Below are 14,516 nucleotides of genomic sequence, written 5' to 3'. Positions count from 1 at the left end.
AACGTTCGAAAGGACTTTCTTTTCTCTGGCATGTCTCCTAGGATAATGATTTAAAGGCAGAAGCAGTTTGGTGGGCCTTCACTTTCTATAGAAAAGGAAAAAGATATGAGTAAAGAAAATGTCATGCCTTTTTTCTTTAAATGTTTTTTATTTATCATTGTAGCCATAAAGTCAATTAATTTTGGATACAGATTAGCAAAAAATATTAATTAGCCAGATGTATATTTCTGGCCATGTTAATTTCCATCTGTGTTGCTGGTAAATTATTGGGTTAATGGGAATTACAGCTAGATTGTATTCTTGTGACAAGGGCCCTCTTTATCTATTAAATATTATTTCATAACATAACAAGACGGTATGGCTGCTATTCACAAGCAATAAGCATCCAGCCAATGGTAGAGGGAAGCTCTGTGATGCTTAACTCTCATTGGCTACACCGTGTTCTAATTTGGAACGCTTACGTACAAATATAGACTTGTTTTTGTGTAGGTAGATAAGAGCGTGAGTCTGCTTGCCTATGCAGGAAACTCAACAGCAGAACTGTAAATGATTTTTTTTAGTAAACAGTAAATTTGTATGAACTTATATCATTTGATTTCAAGCATCATAAATCAGCGTTAAGACACAGGCAGTTGGACTCCCCATATTGGAGAGTAACATTTGGCTCATATGATAAAGTGGCAACTGGCATTAATAGGTTTTATTCATGATCATTACTTCCTCTGTATAACAGCCCCTTATCGGTAATCAGCTTGAGCAGTTTATGTAGTGTGACACAGGCCTATCCCAACGCCAGTCCCATAAGGTACCTAAACATATGCATTCATATTGATTTTTGATTGATTTGAAGTTATTATGCAATGCATCAGAGCTGCACTGTCAGCGTTGTTATGGGAAATCAATGAGGTTCCCAAATAAACTTTAACATTATTTGAATGAACATCAAATCGTTGGTTGGAAATGGCGAGACACGCTAGAAACAACAGCTAAAAAAATGTCATTAGGTCAAAAAAAGGAAGAATAGAAATGGGGGGCATTAACGCAGCAGGGACATCGGCTCTAGCAATGATCTGCCAGCAAAACCTGTGCACAATAAAAATTAAAAGCATTGGGAACAAAGGACCTTTGAATTGTGTCCTAGTGATAAAGAGACGTGGTCTGGATTCAATGTAGTGACGTATTTAAAAAAAAATAATAATTATATATCATGTGTACTGAAAAAAATGGTGTCCTATTCAAAAAAATGATGTTTATTAATATACCATCAGCTTGCTGCTGTTCATGGCAAGAATTTGGAAGGACAATCCCAAATATATGAAATATTTAAAATCGCGTGGATGTCTTATTTAAAAGCACTTATAGTGCCTTGCCCATTGTGTCCTTGATCACACCTACATAGACATTTCACGCCTCACTACAAACTACCCGGCACTTCCTGTATGGGACGTATTGACAACTGTAAACGGACAACAGCTGTGGCGTCGAGTAATTCATATAACTAAGCTCACCAAAGACAAATTTGTACAAAGTATAGCTTCACACTTCGTTAGTGTGACTACATCCTCAGAAGGGTCATTAACCATCAGACACCTAGCAAAATGTTTAAAAAAATAAATCTAAAAACATCAAAAAGGGTCTAAATTTAAACTACTAATTCGTTTATGCCAAGACTGGGAATTATCGACATCCTTGATCCTCACATGTGCATTACCCTGTTAAGACACTGTTGTAATAACAGTCGTGGTTTTATAGAGTTAGGCCTTGTTAGCTTTTATACGAGAATACATACAATACACAGGTTAGAATGGAAGAAACACTTCTATACTGTATTGATTTGACATTTCCCGATAAATATGACCCTATCCATTTGCTAAACGCAACCTTTTCAGCAACTACTTTGTCCCTTTGGTTGCGCAAGACGTAGCTAGACGTAGCAGTGATCTTAATCGATTACCTCCTTATAAAGAGGTCGTTTGTGTGCGTTTCCAATTTTTAAAGAGAAAATGGTATATAAAGCCTGAAAATTCTGCTAGGAAAGTGTTTTTCAAAAACAAAACACTATTTATCAGGATATCATTTTCTTTATCTCAAAATCTGATTAAAAGGGCCGACACTTTTTGTTAAGACACTGCTTACCTCATTGTAAGGCTATATAATCATGCAACAACTATACTACATAAACATCATTATGACGCCATACAATATCTAACATCATTATGACGCCATACAATATCTAGTTCTAGAACTAATATGGAGTTCTGCAGCATTACGATGGAATTTGAAAGCAAATCTACACCAATAACTGAAATGAGCAGTTTATGAAATAAGGACAAAAGGGAAAAAAAGAAAGCGGCAATTTTAACAATTAAGTTTAAGTAAGAAACAGCAAAGGGGTGGTAGTAGAATACGGACATTGGTGCAATAGCATTAATTTGTGGATGGGCCCACTCTTATCTTTTTATCTAGACAGCGCCAATACATAAAGACGGCAGAGAAGGCCTTGAACAATGGTTATCAAAGTAGTTTAGTACTATACAAAAGGCATGAATGGTTAAAACCAAAGTGCAGGATTGTATGCAACTCATCCCAGCTGTTCTTATTAGACAACTCCTACTACAAATCATAGGAGTGGTAGCCTAAGTTTATGTGTAAGAAGTTCAAAATCCACTTGAAGAATAGTTGCTGCTTGACACATTGGTGTTGATGTAATAAACTGTCACTTGCTCTACTGATTCTCATACTCATCCTCTATGCGCCCCTGAACTAAAATGTTCAAAACTGGATTTAAACATCAGAATATTTTTGCACTCTCAACCTCAAAGCATACCCACGGAAATTACCATGTGATTTGTGTCTACATTAAGTACATGCTCCCATACAATCCAAATGACTGATGTCTCTATATGCGTTATATTGTATTATCGGTGATTAATGATATGGAGGATTAATTAAATCAAAAATACTGTCATTAAGAATCCGTTAAAAAGATGTAATGATATCAAAAGACCACCTAGGTTCAAAATTTCTAAGACACGTGATCATTGAGTTAAGTGTGTAGAGTAGACAAACATTGTGATGCTGAAGAAGGGGTTAAATAAAAGACAATGGTTTTAAATAATACAAAATGTAGAGCAATGTTTACATTAACAGAAACCAATGACCTAACTGCTGATCCCATGATGTTCACACAGCTGAGGAAGCGTTGATACTAGTATACCAGAAATTATCATATCCCACATGTATAGGATATCTATACTAAAAGTAGCGTACATCCTAATAAAATCTGTAAAACTATAAAACTCAAGAGAGTCTTTAGTCAAAGACCATGCCATGAGTCGGAGGTCTCGTTCCCATCTCAAGAATAGGCCTCTGAGGTCCAAAAAGGAACTAGCCTTCAATTTCTTCCAGAGATTTATCTAATATGAACGACACCAGAATAATTAAGCACCTTTAACCCATAATTCTTGGGATATCAATTCTGATCAAATATCAAATCACAAGACAAAAAAAAAATGATTTCTGTAATATTTTATTTGATTTATATAGAAATAATTAAAAAACATGAAGTAGCACCATTACTTAAAATTTTACTTTTTTATTATGTAGAACTTTAAATGTCAGAAAAATAAAACTCTTGATACAATTTCAAATCTTGTTTCAGCAAATATAATATTAGTATTTGACCATGAGGTTAAAGGCCCTTTTTCATAAAATAAAATATACTTTGTGTTTTTTTTTTTTGTTTTTGTAATTTTTTTTTTTAAACTTTGCTCAGTAAAGTACATTTACGCTCAAGTAACGTCACCTACATATACATAAACAAGTGGTAAACAAAATGTATTAAAATAGAAATACTAAAACTATTGGTGCAACAGAATTTTGTAATCTCCACAGAAATTTATAATTTTATACAAATGGTAGAAAGCAGTTAACTGGTTCCTTTTTTGATGGCATAACCCTTTGATGGCCAAAAGAGTGGCATGGCCCATGCCTTTGACACTCAAAGAGTTAACAGACTAACAAGTCACGTTTCAGTTTTTTTTTTTCCTCGTAATAATATAGAATAAAATATGCTTTATATCACGGAATAGAAAAAGATATTGGGTGAATCAGGTTTAAAAGATTATTTTTTTCAGAACCTATAAAATCTTGATCCCAACAGAATACTGTTCAAAACATTTTGCAGTTTATGGTTTATTCCTCCCCACCCCCATTTACACCTGTGTGATATTAAAATAATACAGTGTTCTTTGCCGTCAGGGCATTACTAAAAAATAAAAAGATTTAACTCAGCTACAAAAAAAGTTCACTGAACTTAAATTAAAATACTTGTAAACATCTTTGCAATATGAAATATAATCTTTCAAGTCAAAAAAGAATAAAATACTTCAATCTGTATTAATGCAATTCATTTTTAAAACCTTAAAACGCATTTATATTTATATATGTATATATATATATTTAGAAGATATGTTACAATTTAATATTACTTTGTTAAAGCTGCAGTATCATGGTTTCTCCCCAGGAACGTTTTTTTTTTTCTCCCATCGATGTTCTCATGAGAAAAAAAGGCAATAAAATATATATATATAAGCATTCAATAATTAATCAATCATTCTAAACTTCAAATTAAGCATCCTACAATCTAATAGCAATTAGGGACACATCACTAACAGCCCACATCAGAAGCATTTCTAATAAAAAATAATATATTAATAAATATAATAATTGAAGAAGGAAAAAAAGGGGTCATCTTTCATAAAGTACAGTGTTCTTTTTTTTCTTTAACCAGGATTTCCTTGTACTCAGAGCATGCAATCAAGGTGGCATTTTTTCCTGGGCTACAAGACAAATAAGGGAAAATATCCAACAAGTTCCCTTTAAAATGTGCAGATACTGCAGCTTTAAAGCTGCATTCCCACTTGGCAAGGTAAAAATTCCAGTACAGTGAAGGCCTTCATTCAACAACCCTAGTCTTTGATTTTTAACCCTAGCAAAACTGAAAAGGGTCTAATTTGTATTGTGGCTCCTTCCAGTAGCTAGGGTGTTAAACGGCCATGTGACTGCATATATTTAGGCTGATTTTAAAGGCAGGCCTCACTGAATGGTATACATATATCTGATGCACTGTTCAGTATTGCTTCTGAAGTGGGTGCACGTAGATCGGTCCATGCAAGCTATTTACATGATGAAGCAAGGGTAGGTACCACTGGGAATAATGTAAAATATGAGAGCATTAGTTAATGAGACATGCACTGGCTACTTCTGCCCCATTTGTAACAAAGGTAATGAAATAATGCGAGAAAGGTTACAACACTCAGCAATAACTCCCTGGTGCGTGTACATATATATAGTCAACATACATACATGTACACACATAATTGTGGTGAAAAATATTAAGATTCTATACACAGGCATGCGCCTATGGCACCATACAAGTGGGAATGTAGCTATAGTATTAGTATTGGTTTTATTTCCATATTTCTGTAGAAACAAGTGTGATTATTCGCTCTAGGAGAAGATCCGTATAGCCTGAGTGACTTCTGTGTGGCACACGGGGCACTGGGGCTCATTCTTCTCGCAGATGCGGTTGGCACACTCCATGCAGAAAAGGTTGTGCCCGCAGGGGACCAAGGCAGCGATCACTTCGCTCTCAAAGCAGATCGAGCAGTCGCGGCTGCCTTTCCTCCTCATGCCAGACGAAGAGGAAGAGGAGCTGGAAGAGGAAGAAGAGCTGCTGCTGCTGGAAGAGGACGAAGACGATGATGAGGAGGAGTCGGAGCCCAAGTTACCGTAGGCGGAGTAGCTCAGGCCACCACCGGGGTCACTGCGCACCCTGCGAGCTAAGGGATGCTCTGGGTGCACGCTGCTGTGTAAGGGAGGGGAGAGCCTGGGTGGTGCCGTGCATCCCACTCCGTTGAGGCGCCGGTGGTTAGCCAACAAGGTGTTGGCATTGGTTGGGTAAGAGGAATTGCTAGTGCCAGAGGTGCGCTCGAACTGTGACCAGAGCAGTGTTGTGCCAGGTGGGGCTGGGGCAGGGTCAAAACTGGTGTCAAAGGTCAGCTCCGTGCAGTCTGGCGAGATGACCTCGCTGGCATACACATATCCATTGCCGTTCACGTTGTTGTTGTTGTTGCCATTGTTGGTGAAGCTAAGGGCAGGGCTGGGAGGGCTGTAATCTGCCAACCTAGTGCCATTTGTGCCACCAAAGTAGGAGTCGGTGGATGCACTGCCCAGGGAGCTGGAGCTGTCGTTGCGATAGCTGGAGAAAGCCTTGCGTGACCCCGTGTTGGAGTTAATGCCCGAGGTGGGTTTGCTCCAGAGGCTCCCTGTGCCGTGCAAGTCAAAACCAACATCAGTGCCATTGGCGTGGAAGTCATTCTCATCAGTCAGCTCAATGATTCCCCCTGTGCGCACGGCAATGTGAGCCTCTATCTCCTCCCGTGCTCTATCCACATTCTCTGGCATCCCGGTTACCTCGAACACAGGCTCTTTGTCTCTGCTCGGGGTGACTATGTAGGTGTGGGTCTGCTGCTGGATCCTTTTGATAGTTGCACCTTTAGGTCCTACCACCAGACCCACCACCCGGTATGGAACCCGCACCTGGATGGTGGTCTGTCCTGGAAGGTTGGGGGGTCCAGGAACTGAACCTCCATTTAATGCATTCTTGTTCCTAGAGGCTCGGATCATAGAGAAGTGCTCAGCAGCAGAGATGATTTCTCTCCTGGCCATGGCTACATCTTCCTTTCTCCCAGTCACAACAAAGACAGGCTCCTCCCCGCGAACTGGGGTCTTGATGTAGGTGTTGGTCTTCGCCCGCAGAGCTTTGATTTTACAACCTGGGTAGCAAACAGGGACATAATGGCCAATTACTCAAAATGCAAGAAAAAAAAGACACATTATATGTCACATAAAGATCTAAGAACCTACAGATGGCAAAAGCTGAGAACTAGTTCTAGAATCCAAGGGCACAGCAAAGGTGGGCAATGCACAAACTGCAGTGCCAACACAGCACAAAGCAACAACAAGAAAAAGCGTGCACACAACAATACATCCAACACCATCATGCCAGGACTCACACAAAGAACACTCAGGGGCATCTACACATACATCCTTAATAATAATAATGGTAATGGGGCATGAATTTGGATAATTGTATGACGTATATAATGGTATATAGGCGCTGTGGGTCCAGGATGCCCTGCATGTATGTGTTGCTATGTATATAGGATGATGCATAATACATTGAGGAAGCAGGAGTGCACTTTTCTTTGTCTGGATGAGCAGTGCTACCCACAGCATTCCAGCGGACACGCAGAGGTGCGCGAACAAAGGAGCCTGCCATCCCGTGCGCTTACCTTGCCTGCCCACGATCTCCGCCACATGTTCCGAGCTAGGCACGGGCACGCACTCGGTCATGTTGACGCTCTTTTTCCGGGGCTCGTTGTCATACACGGAGCTCTCGTCATTGTCCAGCCCCAGCAAAGAAAGCTGATCGAGGGCAATCTGGAGAGCCCTCTGGTCATCAAGTGTTTCTCCTCCTCCTCCGCTCCCATTCCTCTCCATATCGGCAAACAGCGAGCTGGGCATGGTCAGGTTCCCCCACTCCACTCGCCTCGGTAGTAGGAACAGACACAAAGGAAAGCAAGGTGGCCAGCACTAAGGAGAGAAGGAGGGGAGGGTGGCAGCCGGAGCTGGAGCACTGCCTCTCGCCTTCAGCTTAAGATTTCTTTGTACCCCCCTCCGCTCTGGATGCTGTCGGCCGGTCAGTGCAATATCCTGGGTCCACCCCGACCTCTTCCAGCTCCCCGATTTCTTTATGTCCAAAACAAATGCCAGAGATGGCAGCGCTTCTTTAAGGAGCCCCTCCCCGGCTCACTCAGCGTTTTTCTCCCCTCCTGTCTGAGCCACTGCAGCCAGACGGCACTAGAGGGGGATAAGAGGGCTGTGACGTCACCGGCAAGGCTTGACAGCACAATGGAACTGACACGAAGACTAGCAGGCTCTATTGGTTAAACTGGGTTATATAGGGCGGTGCTTGGGGAGACTTGGCACCGCCCTCTCTCCGCCCCTTTAACTGGGATAGAGAAAAAACCTCGTTTCTTTGTTGTCTAATGCAGAACAATAAAGCCCCCCCGGGGCCGTTACTCAGAGCGCTCCCCGTGTCCTGCGATGTCCTTTGTGTGTAGAGCACAGAGCACACTGTCCCTCTCCATTCACAGGATGCCCCGGCCCAAGCCTTACTTGCAATTGGCTGCCGACCTCAAACTACTTTCCCCGCTACTCGCAAAGCGGCACTCCGCTGCAGCACGCGCCCGCATTCCTTCTGTGTCCGGTCCTGCCCCGTGTTACCGGCATCCCAAAGCGTGACCCCTTCTCTACACAATAAACATAGCCGGGCTCACGAGAAGCCTCATCAGGCTGTTCTTTATGCCGGGAGGTTCCTTGTAACCGTGCTATTAGATCAGTTTAGAATGTGACCTACCAGGAGACCCCATCTATGGCACCACTCCAGCAGTCATGTCGTACAAAGCACCTTTACCAACAAAGAGCAGCGAACCATTTAGAACTCGCTGATATGACCAAAAATCGATTTCATATAATTGTATTAACCCATTTCACGATGACGTCACCCAAGCTAAACAATGCCATGATCTGATTCTAAGTAATTATACATGTATGTAGAGAGAGGTCTTTATAAAGAGGGTCTATCTCAGTCAATGAAAGTGTTTACAGCAGAGTTACAATGTAGCCGGACTGGGTAATAAACGCAGGTCAGCTATCACATCTACTGGGATGATCCAGCAGCTGCTCCATCACACACTTAGGTCTGGTGCTCAGAACATGTGATATTTATTTATTGTATGTAAGAGCAGTGCAGAGCATGTTACATTTATTATATGTAAGAGCAGTGCAGAGCATATTTATTTTATTGTATGTAAGAACAGTGCAGAGCATGACATTTATTGTATATAAAAGCACTGCAGAGCATGTGATATTTATCTTATTGTATGTAAGTGCAGAGTATGTGATGCTTATTTATTGTATGTCATAGCAGTGCAGAGCATGTGATATTTATTGTGTTGTATGTCATAGCAGTGCAGAGCATGTGATATTTATTGTGTTGTATGTCATAGCAGTGCAGAGCATGTGATATGTATTGTGTTGTATGTTATAGCAGTGCAGAGCATGTGATATGTATTGTGTTGTATGTCATAGCAGTGCAGAGCATGCCATTTATTGTATGTTAGACCCGTGGTGCGGAGCGGCGCAGAGGAGAATTGGGGCAAACAATGAAAAGCGCGCGGCGTGTTCGGGGATATGTCCCGGCATGCGAGGCGCCCGCAGCCAATGGGTGGTTTGCTCTTTGTTCGGAGCGCATCGCTTTATAAGCAGGGAAAGGAGCTCGGGATGCCAATCCAGCCGTTCTTAGCGCTGCACGTTAGCGCATATAGCGAGCACTCACGAAGCGCTGTTTTAACGCCGTATTCCTATGTAAATCGTTTCCCCCGTTCGGCAGGTAAATACCTTATTCCTGCGTGTCACTGACTCACCATTTCCTCCGGATGTTTACATCATGTGCAGCAGCACTGGAGGGGCTGAGCAGTGACCCCCAGACCTTTATTACCTGCCACATGGCGCTGCCCTCATCTGACCCCCACTTATTCCAGAAAAAACGACTCCCATCTCGCACAGCCATACATAACATACATACTATATATTATATATATTCCCCTGACTACTGATTGTCCACAAAGCACTCCAGTCCCTCCAACAAACCCAGACAGCTAAATACATTAATGGCTTGCTGAGCATGCTGTTGTTACTTGAGTGTGCACTGTGCAAAAAGGTGCAATTACCATAGCAACCAACAGAGCATCTCTTCTGATTGTTTTGCTTTTTCCAGTTTAAAACAGGATTGCACTTTATACATCAACCCAGTGACAGTTATTACGGTATATTTCCAACTGTTAACCCCTTCAAACCGCTCTAAAACAACATGTTCTCCTGCTGCCCTTGTCTACACACACACACATATATATATATATATATATGTTCCTCCGCCACTTAATTGTGAATTTCATTTCTTTTAACAATTTATAGAGGAGTTCAGCTAGTTGTGTATCTTTTGTTAAACAAATTCCACAACGAATAGGTAAAGGAAAATAGATCATAAAAACTGCCTTAAAATGCTAAAAATGTTATTAAAAATAGAAACTGTTTTCGCGTTGCAGAATCCTTAAAGCCCATGGAGGTCAAAATGTGGCCAATGGATTATTTATGGGGCCCAACCTATATAAACGCAGCAGGCCCCTGATATTTCACTTCTGGAATTGCTATTATATTTTGGACACCAGAAGTGTGTGACGTAATAGCATATCTTGGAGTATGCCGCGCATTCAATAACCGGCGTTATAACAACATGTGGTGACTTGTGAATTGAGTAGATATTTTAAAGGCATACCAGATGGCTTCCAACCACCTATAGATAACTGTTTCGCAGCCAGCACGCTGGATGATGTCATAAGCCACAAGAGTTCAGGTGGAGGTGGCGGAGCTACAAATCCCGGAAGGTGAATCACATCAGAACACCTGCTTTTCCATACATATGTTTATACACCTCGGGAGACTGCTTTATATATAAAAACACATCACTATTTAGGAAACGAGGCGCTTCTTAAAGGTGTAGTATGTGCTGAACACCGGTTCTCCCTGTGTGCATAGCATGTAAGTTACTGGAAATTAACCACTTAAAGGAAGTACTCTCTCTTTCTTCGAGGAGTTTCCTGCTTTAGAATAGAAGATGAGCGAAAGTGTTAAGGAATAAATCTTTCACCAGCCTCTGGAAGACAAGAGTGTGAGATTAAAAATACCTTAAAGGGACAGCGTCACCTTTAACTGAAAACGGCCCTTATACACACAGCCGTCGTGTATTCACCGGCAGTTCCTTCTACTGAGTGGGAGAAATCTGACGTGCGCTTGTCCTTCACATGACTCAAGTATGAGTGGGCAGATTTTCGTATCCCGTGTATAACCAAAAACATGCTAAGGTTTAAGTAAACCGTTCTGACTTCTGAGCAGCTCGGAATTCAGTTTTCTTAGAGAAAAGTATGGTTTGCTGCAATTTTTTTGTTCAAAGAAACCACAATTTAAGGGACCAAACTAATATGCTGTTTGTCGTTATTTTAATTGTTGTTAGTTTTGTTCTCAATCTCTAGTATTTTCCAACATATAGTGTCTGGCCCTCAAACAGTTAATTTTTATACAGTGCTGAGCCCAGTGCCCCTTTTTTTATATATAATGGGGGGGTGGTCCTTGAAAGAGATTTAGGAGAAATAGGTATATTAAATCATTTTGAAATATATATTGTTCATGCTGTCAATCTTTTTTGATGTAATGAGTGCAGCCATTATGATTTGTAGCAAATGTATACCTGGTAAAATCTGTGAAAAGTGTTTTTCAGGAACGGGTAAATTAGATCAAGATTTCAGAGGCCATGGTCTAAAACTTAAGGGTCAGAGGTTTGGGAATTTGATGTAAGGAAGTTGTTCTTTACTGAGATGGTGGTAGATAAATGGAACAGCCTCCTGGCAGAAGTGTCAGAAGATAATACAGTGAGGGAATTGAAACATGTATGGGATAGGCATAAAGCTATCCTGAATCTAAGACAAGACCAAGGACTGCTTAAGGTTTGAGTCTCTACATCAGGACAGCACTAGACGGGCCGAATGGGACCTGGGATCAAATTCTATGTTTTCACATAAAATTACATTATAACCTCACTGGATGCATTTTGTTGTATGAGGGAAAATGTATACATTTAGGTAGAGAGCAACATGTATATTTGTTTGTACATCTCATCCGTTAGTATATTCCCCCCCCATAAGAGATGCTCCATGTATCTGTAAATACAAGACGTCAATGACGCTAACAAAAAAATGGCTGCTCCGGCTGATCATGTGTATTGGGCTCTTTGTATTCATGTATGTGAAATGATTACAAACGCATCTGAAATAGCTGGGGGGCAGCTACACATTTATTGTCAATGCATATGAAAAGAAGGGGGCTGTACTTTTTGTGTTTAAGTTAATTATGTTTAGCTCTTTGCTTACATTTTATGCATTTATTCATTTTTCCTTTATATTATGCTTTTTTCCCCATTAATATAGTCCATCCAGTCGTAAAATCATACTATGTGCTAATTTGTACATGCTAAAGACTCTATTCTTACTTATTATAGTGTATATATATATATATATATATATATATATATATATCACATACATTCAAATATGGTAATTAATTGAATATAACTCAATAAATATAAATACATATTTATAATGAACAGGCACAGCATGTCACGAGGCTGGAAACGAGAACGCAGCATGCCTCTTACTGTTAAGGGATATTAGTGAATACCCTCAGTAGGCATTTCTGTATATCTGAGGCTCCCAAAACAGCTCTTAATTTGTACTTCAATAAGATGAGAGCTTTCTCTTCATAAAGATATAATCTTCCAGCCCTTGTACACAATTTACACACCTCTGTTGCCGCCCACTGGAACCTCTCTGACGCGACACATATTTCTTATTAGTAACTGGAGTAGGTTTTAGTTGTAGCCTAAATAATCTCGGCCGCGTATGTATAAAATACCGTGGGACGTATTGAAGGTTTAGCAGTGGCGTTAGAATTTGTGATACAATGTTGCAAAATGCCTACTGACACACTTTTGTCTACAATGTAAACGCATATTTATCAACAACATAAAGGACTTCCTAGAAATATAGAGTTTAATGGCAGATAAGAACCTTTCCGGCATCTAGTCTGCCCATTTTTCCTGATGTAGAGACTAAGACTTTAATCCGTTCGTGGTATTGTCGTAGATTCAGGATAGCTTTATGCCTGACCCATGCATGTTTAAATTCCTTCACTACATCAGCCCTTCTGCTGGGAGGCCGTTCCATTTATCTACCACCATATATAACATGACGGTATCCTTTGTGTGCTTTCTTATAGTCTTTTGTTAGGTAATACGGGAAGTGGCACATCTGCAAATGAGTTTTGGGCTTCCATATTAAAGGGCCGCTTGTCTGGGCTTGTCCCTGGGCTGACAATTGCCCTCCCCATGAGCTGCCCCATCCCCCCCTTGGCTTAGATCTCTCTTCTCAGCTCCCTAGATTGGTTCTGCTGTAAAGCCAGGAGTAAATGACATCATACTCATCATACTCATTTAGTGGTAGTGTAGTGTGAGAGGAGTAGAGGGCATCTGCTCCCTCACACTCAACCAACATGAAAAGAGATTGATTGGGGTGCAGCTTCTTCTCTAATGCCTTCTGAAGGTATGGCCCAGATCGGTAATACTGTGAAGCAAATTACTCAGCATTACTTTCCTTTCTATAATGTTATACATGCGACGGGCGCGAGGCAGGCTGGAGCACATCTTACGGAGGTGGTGCATCTGCCCAAGACATAAACCCCACAGGCCAGCCATATGACTGCTATCTAACAGCCTAATGTATTCCAGTATGGACATGTCTGATGAATTATTCATGTATGTCATGCTTTGTAGGGGAGGTCTGGTTTAGTATGTTAGTGATGCAGGAAAATGGCCATTTTTGCCATCTGTCACTATTTTACCCTCCCACTCATCCCCCCTTTTATCCTCTATTTTCCTGTGGGTGTACTTGCTGCTTGTCACTTTGCACTCAGCCATCCCTCCATGGGTTGGCCTACAGTGATTTAACAGCCTCATTAATCCAGACAGGAGCTTTCTGCATGAACTGGCCGAATAATCTATCTCGTAGCTCACATCAGATTATTTAACACTCGCCTTGCAAAAGTTACCTTAGCTAAACTTCATACAACATTCTTGGGCTCCCAATTCTTATGCCTGGATACTTAACTTGGTAAAAGTCTCAGCTCCAGAGCCGCAGCTTAACACCCTGACTGCTTGAAGCTGCTAATCAGTGTAGGTGTTTTCTGAGCATGCATGCAGGGGGTCTCATTAGACCCCTGGAACTCTTGCCCAGGCAAATCCATTGAGAGATCTGAAAGATTTATGCATTTCAATACCAAAAAAAAGAAGAAAAGGCAGTTGTCAGATAGCACTCAACTATTGTGAGCATTAAAGGGCCTAGGATGGCTAAAATGTACCTTTAACACTTATTTCAATCAGGACCAAGAACAGAGTTGTTGTTTTTTTTCCCAATTTTGACAATTTATTACGTTTTTCCCCTATTGTGAACCTTGGAAAATAATTGTAGAAGAAAAACAACGAAAAAGGAACAGCATGGGTAAGGCATGACTTGTTGGGCCCGTAATTTACCTAGTCTATTGCTCTTGCCACCGGCATTTAAAAACACTTAAGAAGGTCTGAACTTCAGACTTGTAAATGTTTTCTTCTGAGTTGAGGCATCTCATGGTAGGTCAGAAAATGCTAATTTCTCTTTAGTCTCTTAGTCATTCTAACACTGGTCACAACAAAGGGAATCCAGACTAAGTTCTCAACAGGAAAT

General features: G+C 40.9%; 1 protein-coding gene across 1 annotated transcript; it reads right to left on the bottom strand.

Annotated features, from left to right (window-relative positions):
* Window positions 1-3,513: 3,513 nt before the first annotated feature.
* MEX3B (mex-3 RNA binding family member B) lies at window positions 3,514-7,960 on the bottom strand. Its single transcript, XM_053463011.1, has 2 exons — window positions 7,359-7,960; window positions 3,514-6,839 (listed from the first exon to the last, which is right to left on the bottom strand). The coding sequence occupies exons 1-2, from the start codon at window positions 7,588-7,590 to the stop codon at window positions 5,512-5,514; spliced, it is 1,560 nt and encodes a 519-aa protein (XP_053318986.1). The 5' UTR covers window positions 7,591-7,960; the 3' UTR covers window positions 3,514-5,511.
* Between the last annotated feature and the right edge of the window lie 6,556 nt (window positions 7,961-14,516).

The sequence above is a fragment of the Spea bombifrons genome, chromosome 4 (genome assembly GCF_027358695.1).
Source record: "Spea bombifrons isolate aSpeBom1 chromosome 4, aSpeBom1.2.pri, whole genome shotgun sequence".
In the NCBI taxonomy this organism is placed as follows: domain Eukaryota; kingdom Metazoa; phylum Chordata; class Amphibia; order Anura; family Pelobatidae; genus Spea; species Spea bombifrons.
The sequence above is the reverse complement of the archived record's forward strand: the minus strand, read 5'-3'. Positions and strand labels throughout refer to the sequence as shown.

Coding starts and splice junctions, on each gene's coding strand:
- MEX3B (XM_053463011.1), bottom strand. CDS start 7,590: ATGCCCAGCTCGCTGTTTGCCGATATGGAGAGGAATGGGAGCGGAGGA. Junction 6,840..7,358: donor GGAGATCGTGGGCAGGCAAG/GTAAGCGCACGG, acceptor TTTGCTACCCAG/GTTGTAAAATCAAAGCTCTG.